The following is an 11,835-nucleotide window of genomic DNA, read 5'->3' on the forward strand; positions in this document are numbered from 1 at the left end:
CACATTATAGTAGTAGTACCCAGTAAATAATTCACAAATACGGTTATGGCAACATTCTCTCCATTACCCGATCGACGTGCCGGTGGTATTCAGCACGAGTCGCCGTGCATGACGCGTCCGTATGGCGTAAACAAAAGAAGAAGGCGGATGTGCTGAATATTCCCGAAGATAATTCGAATAACGTCGTCCATGAGGGCATCATATGTATGGCAGCGGCGGCGGCGGTGCCCGCATGATTTCGATGTGCGAGTGTGACCCTTTGGGTTATCGTATCTCCGGCAGGCGGCGGAGTAAGAGGGGGGGTGGGGGTTTAGGAGGGAGGGTGAGTGGGTGGTGTGAGAAGCGCGCGAACAGGTTGTTGTTAGCGAAGGTCAGTTAAAGACTCAGTCAGCCAGTCACAGTCTGTCAGCCTGGCAGTCAGCAGCAGCAACAGCAGCAGCAGTCGCTTAAGTGACGTGATGTGATGTGGTGGTGGTGGTGGTGAGGGCGAGAGGAGGATACCGTGTGTTGGTGAAGGAGAAGCAGCAGCATTAGTGTTGGTGGATGTTTTTTTTTTTTTTTTTTTTTTTTTTTTTGTCGAGTCGTTATCGGACGTTTCCTCTCTCGACCTGTCAAAGCGTCCTTCGTGGCTGTCTTCTGCGTCTCCGTCGTCGTCGTCGACGTTCAACCTCGAGCCATGGAGGAGGGCTGGTGCCGTTGGGCACGTCGTCTCCTCCACCTCTTCCTCCTGCTGCCCCTCGTCAGCAGTTGTAGCATTAATACAAGGCGCTCCCGGGCGTGCCACGAATGGCGCCTCCTCCTCCTCCTCCGCATCTCCTGCTGTTGTTGAAAAGAGTGCACGACGTCGTTGTGGTTCTGTGGTGGTAATGTCGTCGCTCTGGTCGTCTCTGTCGTTGCTAGAGGGAAGAAAAAGTAAGTTGGTTAAGTGGCGTTTGTGATAAGTGAACAGAAATAACGACAGTTCATTTGCCTACAAATTAAAAGGAGTCTTTGAGTCTTCGGGCGTCTTGCTGTCGCTCACAGACGACGATGATGAACGCGACCGGCACTCACTCGAGCGGCCTATTGGCATCGTCGCCTTCGTCGGCGTCATCCGCCGTCGCCGATATCCGAAACTCAAGCGGCGGCGCCATGGGGGAGGAGGACGACATCGTAGCTTCCCTGAACCTGCCCTACACGGTGTGCGAAGTCCTGGTGGCGGTGATGGCGGTCATCGGCAACGCCCTGACGATCGTCGTCTTCGTGAAAGAGCGCCGACTTCGTCGCCTTACCAACTACTACATCGTGTCGTTGGCCCTGGCCGACTTGCTCGTGGGGATGCCCGGGATACCCTTCGCCATCCTGACGTCGGTGGGCATCCCCCACAACTCTTACATGTGCCCTCCGATGCTCTCCCTCCTGTTGATGCTGTGCACCGTCTCCATCTTCTGCCTGGTTGCCGTCAGCGTCGACAGGTACTGGGCCATCCTGTACCCTCTGCGATACTCCAGGGTCATGACCGCCAAAATTGCCAGACGTGAGTACCAAGATCAATCTCTCTCTCTCTCTCTCTCTCTCTCTCTCTCTCTCTCTCTCTCTCTCTCTCCATTCTTTATGTAAACAATTCAAGCCCTAGCTTGGCCTTCTTGATAAGACCTGGGCATTTTTAAACCATATTCTTATAGACCCAAATGTTGTATTTTTTTGCTGTCTTAATTGAGTATAAAAATGGTCTTAACACTATGAAGACTGTGCGCACGTGTTTCTTGAGTCTTTATTAGGCATAAGCATAATATTCCTAACTATTTTCTTTGCTTTGTTTTTGTGTAGGCCTAGTTGTTTCTTTTACGGTATTTTTGAATAGGCCTAACTCTTTTTCTTGACGTAAGTAAGAAACGATTTTCCAGTCTTTTGATTAGTAATATGTATATGTTTTTTAATGTTTTTTTAATAAGCATAAGAAATTTTTTGAGTGGTTTTACTAGGCCTTAAGTTTTTATGTAACGTTTTAATTATCTGTTCATACATTTGTATGATAGTTGATTGTAATAGGTTGCAACGAGTGTTGTAACTTCAGAAACAGTGGACTTATATACAGGGTTCAAAATGATATGCATTAGGAATATATATATATATATATATATATATATATATATATATATATATATATATGTGTGTGTGTGTGTGTGTGTGTGTGTGTGTGTGTAATAAAATGGTGCATATGACATTTCAAACTAAGAATATTAACGTTTATTAACAATATTAGATTTATCTGCGCGTAAGCTGCAGCGAGCTGGTGCACATGCTGTGTCTACACGTACATTTATGCATATATATATATATATATATATATATATATATATATATATAATATATATATATACACACACACACACACACACACACACACACACATATATATATTATATATATATATATATATATATATATATGTATATATATATAAATGTATACTATATTATGTATTGATATTACTATTATTTGTGTATTGATGTAGTATGTATGCATGTGTACGGTGTACTCTGTTAAACCATGGTCCAATACGAAATCGCCCAATATTTTGTACTTTTGTGCCAGTAGACCTTGCTTTCATGACTGCCGAGGAAAGGCAAGCAGACACTCGTGTGGGTAGCCTATTCTTTGTTTGGGACATATTCTACTTGAAAAGGTTTTGTGCTACTCAGGACTGTTATGTACGCGTCACCTACTCGAGATGCTAGTACTAAGCATGACGGAAGCTCCTTGGGACGCCGTGTTTAGTACTAGCCCCTCGGGATCAAAGTCTTACGTACACCCATTTCTACATTGTGTGGTCGACAAATTATATCAATAAACGATATCTTCGTGCGGCTGTCTACTTTACATTTACCATACGATGACGCGTAGATAACAAGCCAAGGTAGTCCCCTTTGTTTTCTCTTCTACCACAATATCTATTCTATTTCTGTCTATTATATTCTACTTCTCTACCAATTCTACCGCTGTCTACTCTACCTCAGTAGCAGAGTAGAGAGACAGAAGGTCTCTTCTTGCAAGCAAAGAACTTTGGGGTATATATGGCTTAAGTGAAGGAACTGGTTCTGGGTACGCTAAACATTAGTTTCATTTACGGGACCATTTTGTAATTTCACTCTTTGTAAAGGAGTTTATCATTAGGATAAGGATGATATAGGCGAGGTTAGCCAACGAAAACAGGAAAAATTCAAACGAAATGCAACAACTTATATTTTTATCGTGAGCTGGATATGCCCATTTCCGTTTTCTATTCGCGGTTTAAGCGGCTCGAAAATATTTACAATTAAATACTTATTTTTTAAGTGTCTAGCTGATGTTATCGTTTATATAAGTTTCCTGAATTTGAAGTTACACTATCTATAAGGTATATTAATTCTTTCTTGAACTTTTGACAGTTATAGGCATATATGGTTGTTTTTCAAACTAACTGTAACTATAGGTCTAAAGTGAATTTCATCTTTATGCTTTTACCAACATGATCAATACAGCGCCTTCTCTAGTTATAAGTCTAATGGGTTCATCTCAAACTAACGTAGGTCTACATTTACATTTAATTTTGATGTGGGTTTATCTTTAACGTGTTACATGCAATAGGCATAATCTTAAAAAAAAATAACTACAATGAACAACTGATTGGTTGTCTGTGCCTTTTCCTAGCTTAGTAAATTTGTTTTGTTAGCCCTGAAATAAAACCTTAAACTTAGTATTAAGCCATACATTGCAAGGAGAGACGAACATTTACGTTTAATGAAACCGTTGGGTCAATTTAGGGCTTCCTTCCGTTTAATTAGAGCAATTGTTTCCTGGTTAATGGAAATGACCGGTAGGTTTTTGTTTTCTTACAAATACTACGTATTTGGCTCCTTTCCAGAGCGCGGTAAACCCCCTTCCAGCTATAGTAGATTCACATCAACCGTGCATTTGATGTCTAGGCCAGTCCCTTACGACGCTCCTGATTGGCTGAGAGTTTCCAGCCCCGTGATTGGCTAATCTACAGCCAGTCAGGAGCGTCGTAAGGACTGGCCTAGACTTCAAATGGACGGTTGATGTGAATCTACTATAGCTGTGAAGAATGGTATAAAAATATAGAGGAAGCTACAAAAAATCATATACCCATAACTAAATACACAACACTTCCACACCCTATTAGTAGTGATAAGTTAAAATTGATACAATGGCACTACAACAACATCCAAAACACAGTACTTATAACAGTTTGGAACAACACATTGATGAGAAGATATGTACAAGAAAACTCAAGATTATATCATCAAAATTGGGAAGACTTAATAAAAAATACACAAATACAGACAATAACCCAAAACATTTTTGGAACTCCGTTGCAAGACTGATGGGAAGCAAAACTAATACATGGCCATACATAAAGCATAGGAATGAGAAAATATATGATGACCAAGAGAAAGAAGTACTGCACAAGACCTACTGGCAAGAAATATTCCAGATAACGCAGGAGGATAACCAAAATTTCAACAACCAACATGAGACAATAGTCAATGAATTCATTGAACAACGTAGACACAGAACGAATCCGCATCATGCAGCCGACATAAACAGACTCAATGAAGACTTCCCTCTAACAAGGAAAATAGAATCATGGGAAATCAAAATAATAATTAAAAATTTTAAACACAAGGCACCAGGAAGAAGTGGAATTAACAAGGTCATAATTCAAAATTTACCAGATGTTGCACTTGATAAATTGAGAGAAATATACAATTGGGCTCTCTCAATGGGATATTTTCCAATTATATTCAAGAATGCAATAATGATTTTGATACCCAAACCAGGAAAAGATACGTGCCAGGTAGAGAATTTTAGACCAATATCACTACTAGAAATACCTGGCAAAATATTTGAAAAAATAATAAACAACAGACTTGTGTTGTTCCTAGAAGGTAATCAGCTACACAATAAAAGTCAATATGGATTTAGAAAAGGAAGAGGAACCCAGATTGCAATAGCAACAATATATGAGAGCATTGCACTGTCACAAAGAAGTAGATACCTATGCAACCTAGTATGTAGCGATATAACAATGGCATTTGACAAAGTATGGATACAAGGACTTCAGTACAAAATATTACATCTCAACCTTCCAGGCATTTTTGAGAAAATACTATGCAACTTCATCAAAGATCGAACAGCAGCAATCAAGTCACTAAATTACATAGGGAATCCATTCCCGTTATTAAGTGGAGTCCCACAAGGATCTGTACTCAGTCCAACATTATTCATATTATATACATCAGATATGACTCCACCACCAGAGTACTGTACTGATGTCTGCTTTGCAGATGATATAACTCAAATAGTCATACACCCAGAAAAACGTACTAGGAGAAGGGACCCAAATTTGAAAAGACAAGTAGCACAGAAAATAATGAACCAAATTGAAAGAATAAATCAATTTGAAAAGAAGTGGAAGATAAAGACAAATAAATCCAAATTCCAACTAGTATCGGTATCTGCATACAAACCTGCACAAATATTGTTAGACCAACAACCAATGAATTTTACTAAAAGTACAAGAATACTAGGAATGCAATTCGGACAAAGGGGAATATCAAGACATGTGAGAGAAAGGCTAAGGATAGCAAGAACACAAAATACAAAGCTGAAAAGGTTTAGGAATATGAACACATCTATCAAAATCCATTTCTACAAAAGCCTAATCAGACCAATAATGGAATATCCACCAATACCCACGTGCTTAGCATCGACTTCCAATATAAGTGCATTACAAAAATTCCAAAATAAGATTCTAGGGTCTGCAGTGAGAAACAATCAAGAAGATGACGATCTGAATATAGAACAAATACATAAAAAATACAAAGTAGAACCAATTAATCAGAGATTATACAGACTGGCAACCAATATATGGAGTAAACTAGTTCAATACAATAGTGAATTAGTAGAAGAATCAGAAGCAGAAGAGAGAAACCTTGACCCAAACAACAAAGACCACGGATGGTGGAGAAGAGTATCTTCATATATTCATCGCGATGAACCTCGACCATTATACTATTAATTAAGAAATGTCTTGTGAAAAAGTAATTTGTAGAATTTAATATGTAGATACGATGCAAAATCATTATGATAATAAAAATTAAGTTTAGAGTTAGAAAATTGGAACTTTATTAAATATGATTATATTATGTAATAAAATTCAAAATATGTAATCTGTACAATTCACCATGTCATATAATGTATAATCATTATTGTATTATGTTAATATTAGCTAGAAAATTGTACCCTTACCCAAATATAATCGTGGATAAACCACACTTTACCTTACTCTTACTAATACTTAACTTTATAAACTATTCCCTACCAAGGTTAGCTAGCTAACTACCCTCACTCTTCTTTCACCCATCTTACCTATCAGCAAAAAAAAAAAAAAAAAAAAACTATAGCTGTTAGACTAAACCCTGGACCACCCACATGTTCGTACTGCCATTATGAGTTGATATAAAGAGGGATAAAAAGGATTTGCTGAAATTATCAACTTGTCATTAAATCATACAGTACAAAACCTCTGATTAGAGGAGAAAAAGAGAAACATTATTGGCCAAATGTTTGACATTTAACTAAAAGGTCGATTTACTCAATAAGAATAATTACGACAGAAGGATAAATGTGAGCAATATAAAGAAACATTCGTTAAAAACTACAGTGGATTTACTTAGGCGCCTTCCGACCGGAAGAGGTTTGGTAGAAAACAGGGCTGTCAGCAAGTAGCATAGACGCTTGCTGACGAATGCAACCAGGAAGTTGGTGCAAAAGCTGTATCCTCTCTGTTGCTTCAACGCTTACTACACTGCTATTCGTTAATGAGGAGGAAGAGTCTCATGATAAGCAGTGAGGCAATTTTTCTGATTTCATAGAACATAGAACTGAATGACCTTTGTTTGACATACGTTCACATTCATTTCGGGGATGTCTTTGCTGACGCTGGTTTCCCTCGTAATTTTAACCTGACCAAGCACTTTAGGAACGCTTTTCCGTGGCAAAAAAAAAAAAAAAGTTTTGACGGGTGATTTTTCGAAGGAAAAATGACCTTGAAGCTTTCCTTAATATATTTGTTTTATTTAACAATCAGAGATTTCGGAGGTACTTAACATATTAGTAGGTTCTCTCAAATTAGTTTGTATTATCTTTGGACAACCGAAGACTCGGCCTAGTTTTTTTTTTCTTATGTAAAAGAAAATTATCCTGCCGGCTTTGTCCCCGTCCGCACTTTTCACTGTCCGTCCTCAGATCTTAAAATCTATAGAGTCTAGAGGGCTGAAAATTGGTATGTTGATCATCCACCCTCCAATCATCAAACATACCAAATTGCAGCTCTCTAGCCTTCGTAGTTATATATATATATAGGATAATATTATATATCTATAAGTATTATATATCTATATATATAATATAAGTTTAAAATAGCCAAAATTATAACCCGTGCTTCTGGCAACGCAACAGCACAGGCCACCACGGCCGGCTGAGAGTTTCATGGGCCGCGTCTCATACAGCGTTATGCATAGACCTCCAAAAGATAGATCAACTTTCGGTGGCCTTGATTATACGCTGTACAGAAAGCTCGATTGCGCCGAAGTTTACTTTTTTTTTATGAAATTAGATTTGCAATGCTGCTTAGACTCAGCTGTGGCAAATATTTCTGAATATTAGTGTAATTACTACAAAATATAAGCTCATGAATATCTGTAATTACTTTAAAAATGATTCTGAATAGCTGTAACTACTTCAGATATGCTTCTGAATGTGTGTAACTACTTCAGATATGCCCCTGAATGTCTGCGATTACCACAGATATGTCTGAATACCTGCCAATCACAGAGCTGGAAACTCTCAGTCTCTATCGAGAATTCACATAGGCAGGATGTATGTTATACCTCTCCTGAGGGATACTTTTGAAAGACGTATCCCTCATGAGAGGTGGAACATAGATCTTACCTATGTGAACTCTCGAGAGAGACTGCGAGTTTCCAGCCCTCTGATTGGCTTATCATCAGCCAATGAGGAGCGTCGTAAGGGACTGGCCTAGACATCAGATGCACGATTGATGTGAATCTATTATAAAATCAATTTATTCTTTCTTCCGCTGATCGGATATCTGAATCATCAGCGTCTTCCAAGTTTATCCTTTTAGAGGCTGCCAGTCGTTTGTGTGTATGTGCGTGCGTGCGTGTGTGTATGTTTTTTTTAAAGTAGTCCATTTACTTACATTGCTTGATGGCTGGTTTAACCACAGTGCAGTTCCTTTTGGTGTTGACGAAGTAATTCAAATGAAAAATATTCATCATCCATGACAGCAACTGAATCTGTAGTCTTTACATTGGAGTTAACTCAGTTACGCTTGCGTCAAACAATAATTCTTTCGAGAACACGAAAGGGACTTCGCATTTTGAAACGGAAAGCAGTTAATTACGCCTTCATGATGAGGGAAATGTTATTTTTTGGAATTGAAATATAAAGAGCGGAGTCTTTATTCAGTTTTATTTATTTATTTATTTATTTATTTATTATGAGTTATTCTTACTAAGCCAGCATTAGTATGCGTCACCGCCGCGTCTGATCATTCGTTTTACTGCCGTTGTATGTTCAGTTTGTAGCGTTTTGTTCGTGCCATCTGCATAACGAAACGGTTTATTCTGTATCTGTTGTTTATTTTTATTTGTTGTCAAAGAGAAAAGTGAGGACTTTGGACACTTAAGTTTAATTTTTTTTGTCAAATAAAAGTGAGGAATTTGGACAGTGAAGTTTTTTTGTCAAATAGAAAAGGGAGGATTTTGGACACTGTCAAGTTTTTTTTTTTTTTTTTTTTTGTCAAATAAAAGTGAGGACTTTGGACATTGCTAAATTTTTTTTTGTCAAATAGAAAAGTGAGTACTTTGGACACTGTTAAATTTTTTTTTGAATTTGTTGTCAAATAGAAAAGTGAGGACTTTGGACACTTAAGTTTTTTTTTTTTTAATTTGTTGTCAAATAGAAAAGTGAGGACTTTGGATATATACTCAACATAAAAGAATGCTCGAAACTGTAGGCCTGTAGACCTATTGTATATTATAGATTTGTTAAGTGTCGGCTAAGGTTTCCTGTTTTATGTCAAATAGAAAAGTGAGAGCTTTTGACACTTAACAGAGAAGAATGCTCGAACTTTAGGCCTATAAGCCTATTGTATTTGAGAATGTTTATGCTCATGGTGCGATTATATTAAGGATTGTAAGATATTACGTAAAGGATTGTAAGATATTACGTAGCACATGAAGGGAGGCTTTAATCTGCACTAAAGTTAGTTTCAAATAAGGCAATTTTTTTCCCTTATCTTTTACCTACGTAAAAAAATTTTTTTTTTTGCTGTCATAGTTTTAAGTATGTACTTAAAAAGGTTTCTTTAGGATTTCTAGAGATTTTTCTGGCTTATATATGTATATAGTAAGTTGATTTTTTTAAACAAAATAATTATTGCCGTCGATGTCCTTGCTCGTTACGACGCCAAAAGCATAAATAAATCAATCAATTATAATGGCTGTTTGTTGTACCAAGATGGTACTCGGCATCTCGGTTTTTATTTACCAACAAGTAAGTTCATAAGCACCATTTTTGGATTGCGAATAAATTTAAAGTTGAGCTTGTCTCAGGCTGAAGTTCTCTCTCTCTCTCTCTCTCCATTGTGGAAAAGTCTTATATTCTTCTCTCCGGCTGTTAGTTTTTTTCTCTCTTTGTAATCTAATGTATTAAACTTGTCCACTTTTTCTCCCAGACCTCTCTCTCTCTCTCTCTCTCTGTCGTATTTACGTTAACTCTTTAGGACGTCTCTTAAAAAAATAAAGGAAGGAATTCGCATGTTTGAGTCCGCCATCAGGAAAGTATCCTATCGAGGATTTTTTTTTTTTTTTTTTTTTTTTTTTTTTTTAGGAGGAGGAGGAGGTCATCAGTGTAGTCCTAGGACCGCTGGAATGGGCCGTTCCAGGGCGCCTCGTCGGCGCTTCCTTTGCAGACCTGGATCCTGCCGGGATCCTATATAATGGTCATGGGAGGGCATTTGCATGTCGTGTCTGAGAAAGGAGAAGGCAGCTTGACTTTTATTAGCGTTGGAAAAAAGAGTACGCGACCCGAACGCGTATGGAAGTTATACGAAAGAACGTGTAAACACACACACACACACGGGCGCGCGCGCGCTTTCAGAGTTAAGGCCCCCCCCATACACCGAACGATTGTCTGAACGACTGTCTGTACCGTTCGCAAAAACCCTGTGTATGGCTTGTCTGAATGCATAAGTGGGCGGAGCTTCGTGTCTGAACGATCTCGGCGGGAATCTGTCACGACCAGGTTGCTGGTGGCTTGCGACTGAAGTCTGTCATACAAAGGTCGTTCATGAGAGATGATGCCATGTCTTCTCGAGACAAAATCTTTGTTCAGACTGAAATCGGTGCGGAGATCGTCCATGCTGTCTGAATTAGTGTGTGTGGTGTGTGTGTGTGTGTGTGTGGGTCGATAACGACAATCGTTCAGTGTGTGGGGGCCTTAAGGTTTCACCTTAAAAGGGAGAGGAAACAAAAATATTGAAATAGAAAGTTTATAAGTTCGTGTACAAATGAAGTCCTTAATTAGGACATCCCCAGTATATAGGCCTAATTACGCGTACACGACTGACCTCATTAGGCCAGTCGATGTCGCCACTTCCCTAGTGCTACCCTGTTTTCTGTCGCAACCTTTGGTAATCCCGGATTTTACCCTGTCATTGCCAGTTTCGGAAACTACGAATGTCAGTAGGGAAGTACAAGAGTAGGTTGCAAAATTCTGGGTGGAAAACCACACCCGCTTACAAAGTAAACCACTGAAATCATATCTGTCCAGCTCTTGCATTCTCTTCAGACTTTATTCATTGTAGAGGAATTTACTTCTGAATCTGAGAACTCCTTGAAAACTTTTACCCCTGCCCCCATCCCCCACAAATGCAGCAATATGAATAATATGTGGGCTAAACCATTAACTCTTGAGTGCCTGCGTAGTTCCTCGTTGGACGAGTGGTTTTCGCGATCGGCTACCAATCCGGTGGTTCGAAGTTCGATTATCGGCTTGGCCAACGCGGTATCAAGAGGAATTTATTTCTGGTGATAGAAATTCATTTCTCGATATAATGTGGTTCGGATCCCATAATAAGCTGTAGGTCCCGTTGTTAGGTGACCAGTTGGTTCCCAGCCACGTAAAAAAATCGAATCCTTCGGGCCAACCCTAGGAGAGCTGTTAATCAGCTCAGTGGTGTGGTAAAACTAATCTATACATAACTTTTCGAGTGCCTGCATACGATATATTAGTGCCCCACCTGACAGGGGAAAGGGTTGGCCCCCAATACGCCAGAATATTATGTTAATAATATCGCATGTAGACTTGACAGTCGAGCTCCAGTGTTTCAGAATCTGTAGCCCAGTAAATGGGTCGTAGTAAAGACATAAAAACGTTGGACCGAGGTCGGTACATGGCCAGATTTCACTATTCAAGCGTTGGTTCATCAACTGACATTGTTAAGAATTGGTTAAGATTCTTACTCATCTGATGCAGAAGAAGTTTTAAATGGCATTGAACCCGCCACTGACCTCCTGGGTAGTGCTTGTTTTTTCTTTTGATTATTTGTGTGAATCATAACAAGACCAAGTCGGGAAATACAGAGGTTATCACATCTCCGTCGCCTCTTTGTAAGCGAGTTAGAGGTCTGTAGCCTAACTTCCTTTCTTACAGAAAGAACGGTAGTGAGCTCCTCAGTGGCGTGATCGGTATGGTCTTGGC

The 11,835-nt window shown here is 39.0% G+C and overlaps 1 protein-coding gene across 3 annotated transcripts in view; it reads left to right on the top strand.

Annotated features, from left to right (window-relative positions):
- Window positions 1-352: 352 nt before the first annotated feature.
- LOC135202522 (alpha-1D adrenergic receptor-like) overlaps window positions 353-11,835 on the top strand; it is a 350,947-nt gene continuing 339,464 nt past the window's right edge. For 2 of the 3 annotated variants that reach the window (XM_064231974.1, XM_064231975.1), the window contains exon 1: window positions 353-1,516. In XM_064231974.1, coding sequence (XP_064088044.1) covers window positions 1,030-1,516 — 487 coding nt within the window. In that variant the 5' untranslated portion in view covers window positions 353-1,029. The remainder of the gene's footprint in view (window positions 1,517-11,835) is intronic. The other variant, XM_064231976.1, reaches the window with a different exon arrangement.

Source organism: Macrobrachium nipponense, chromosome 30 (assembly GCF_015104395.2).
Source record: "Macrobrachium nipponense isolate FS-2020 chromosome 30, ASM1510439v2, whole genome shotgun sequence".
NCBI lineage: Eukaryota > Metazoa > Arthropoda > Malacostraca > Decapoda > Palaemonidae > Macrobrachium > Macrobrachium nipponense.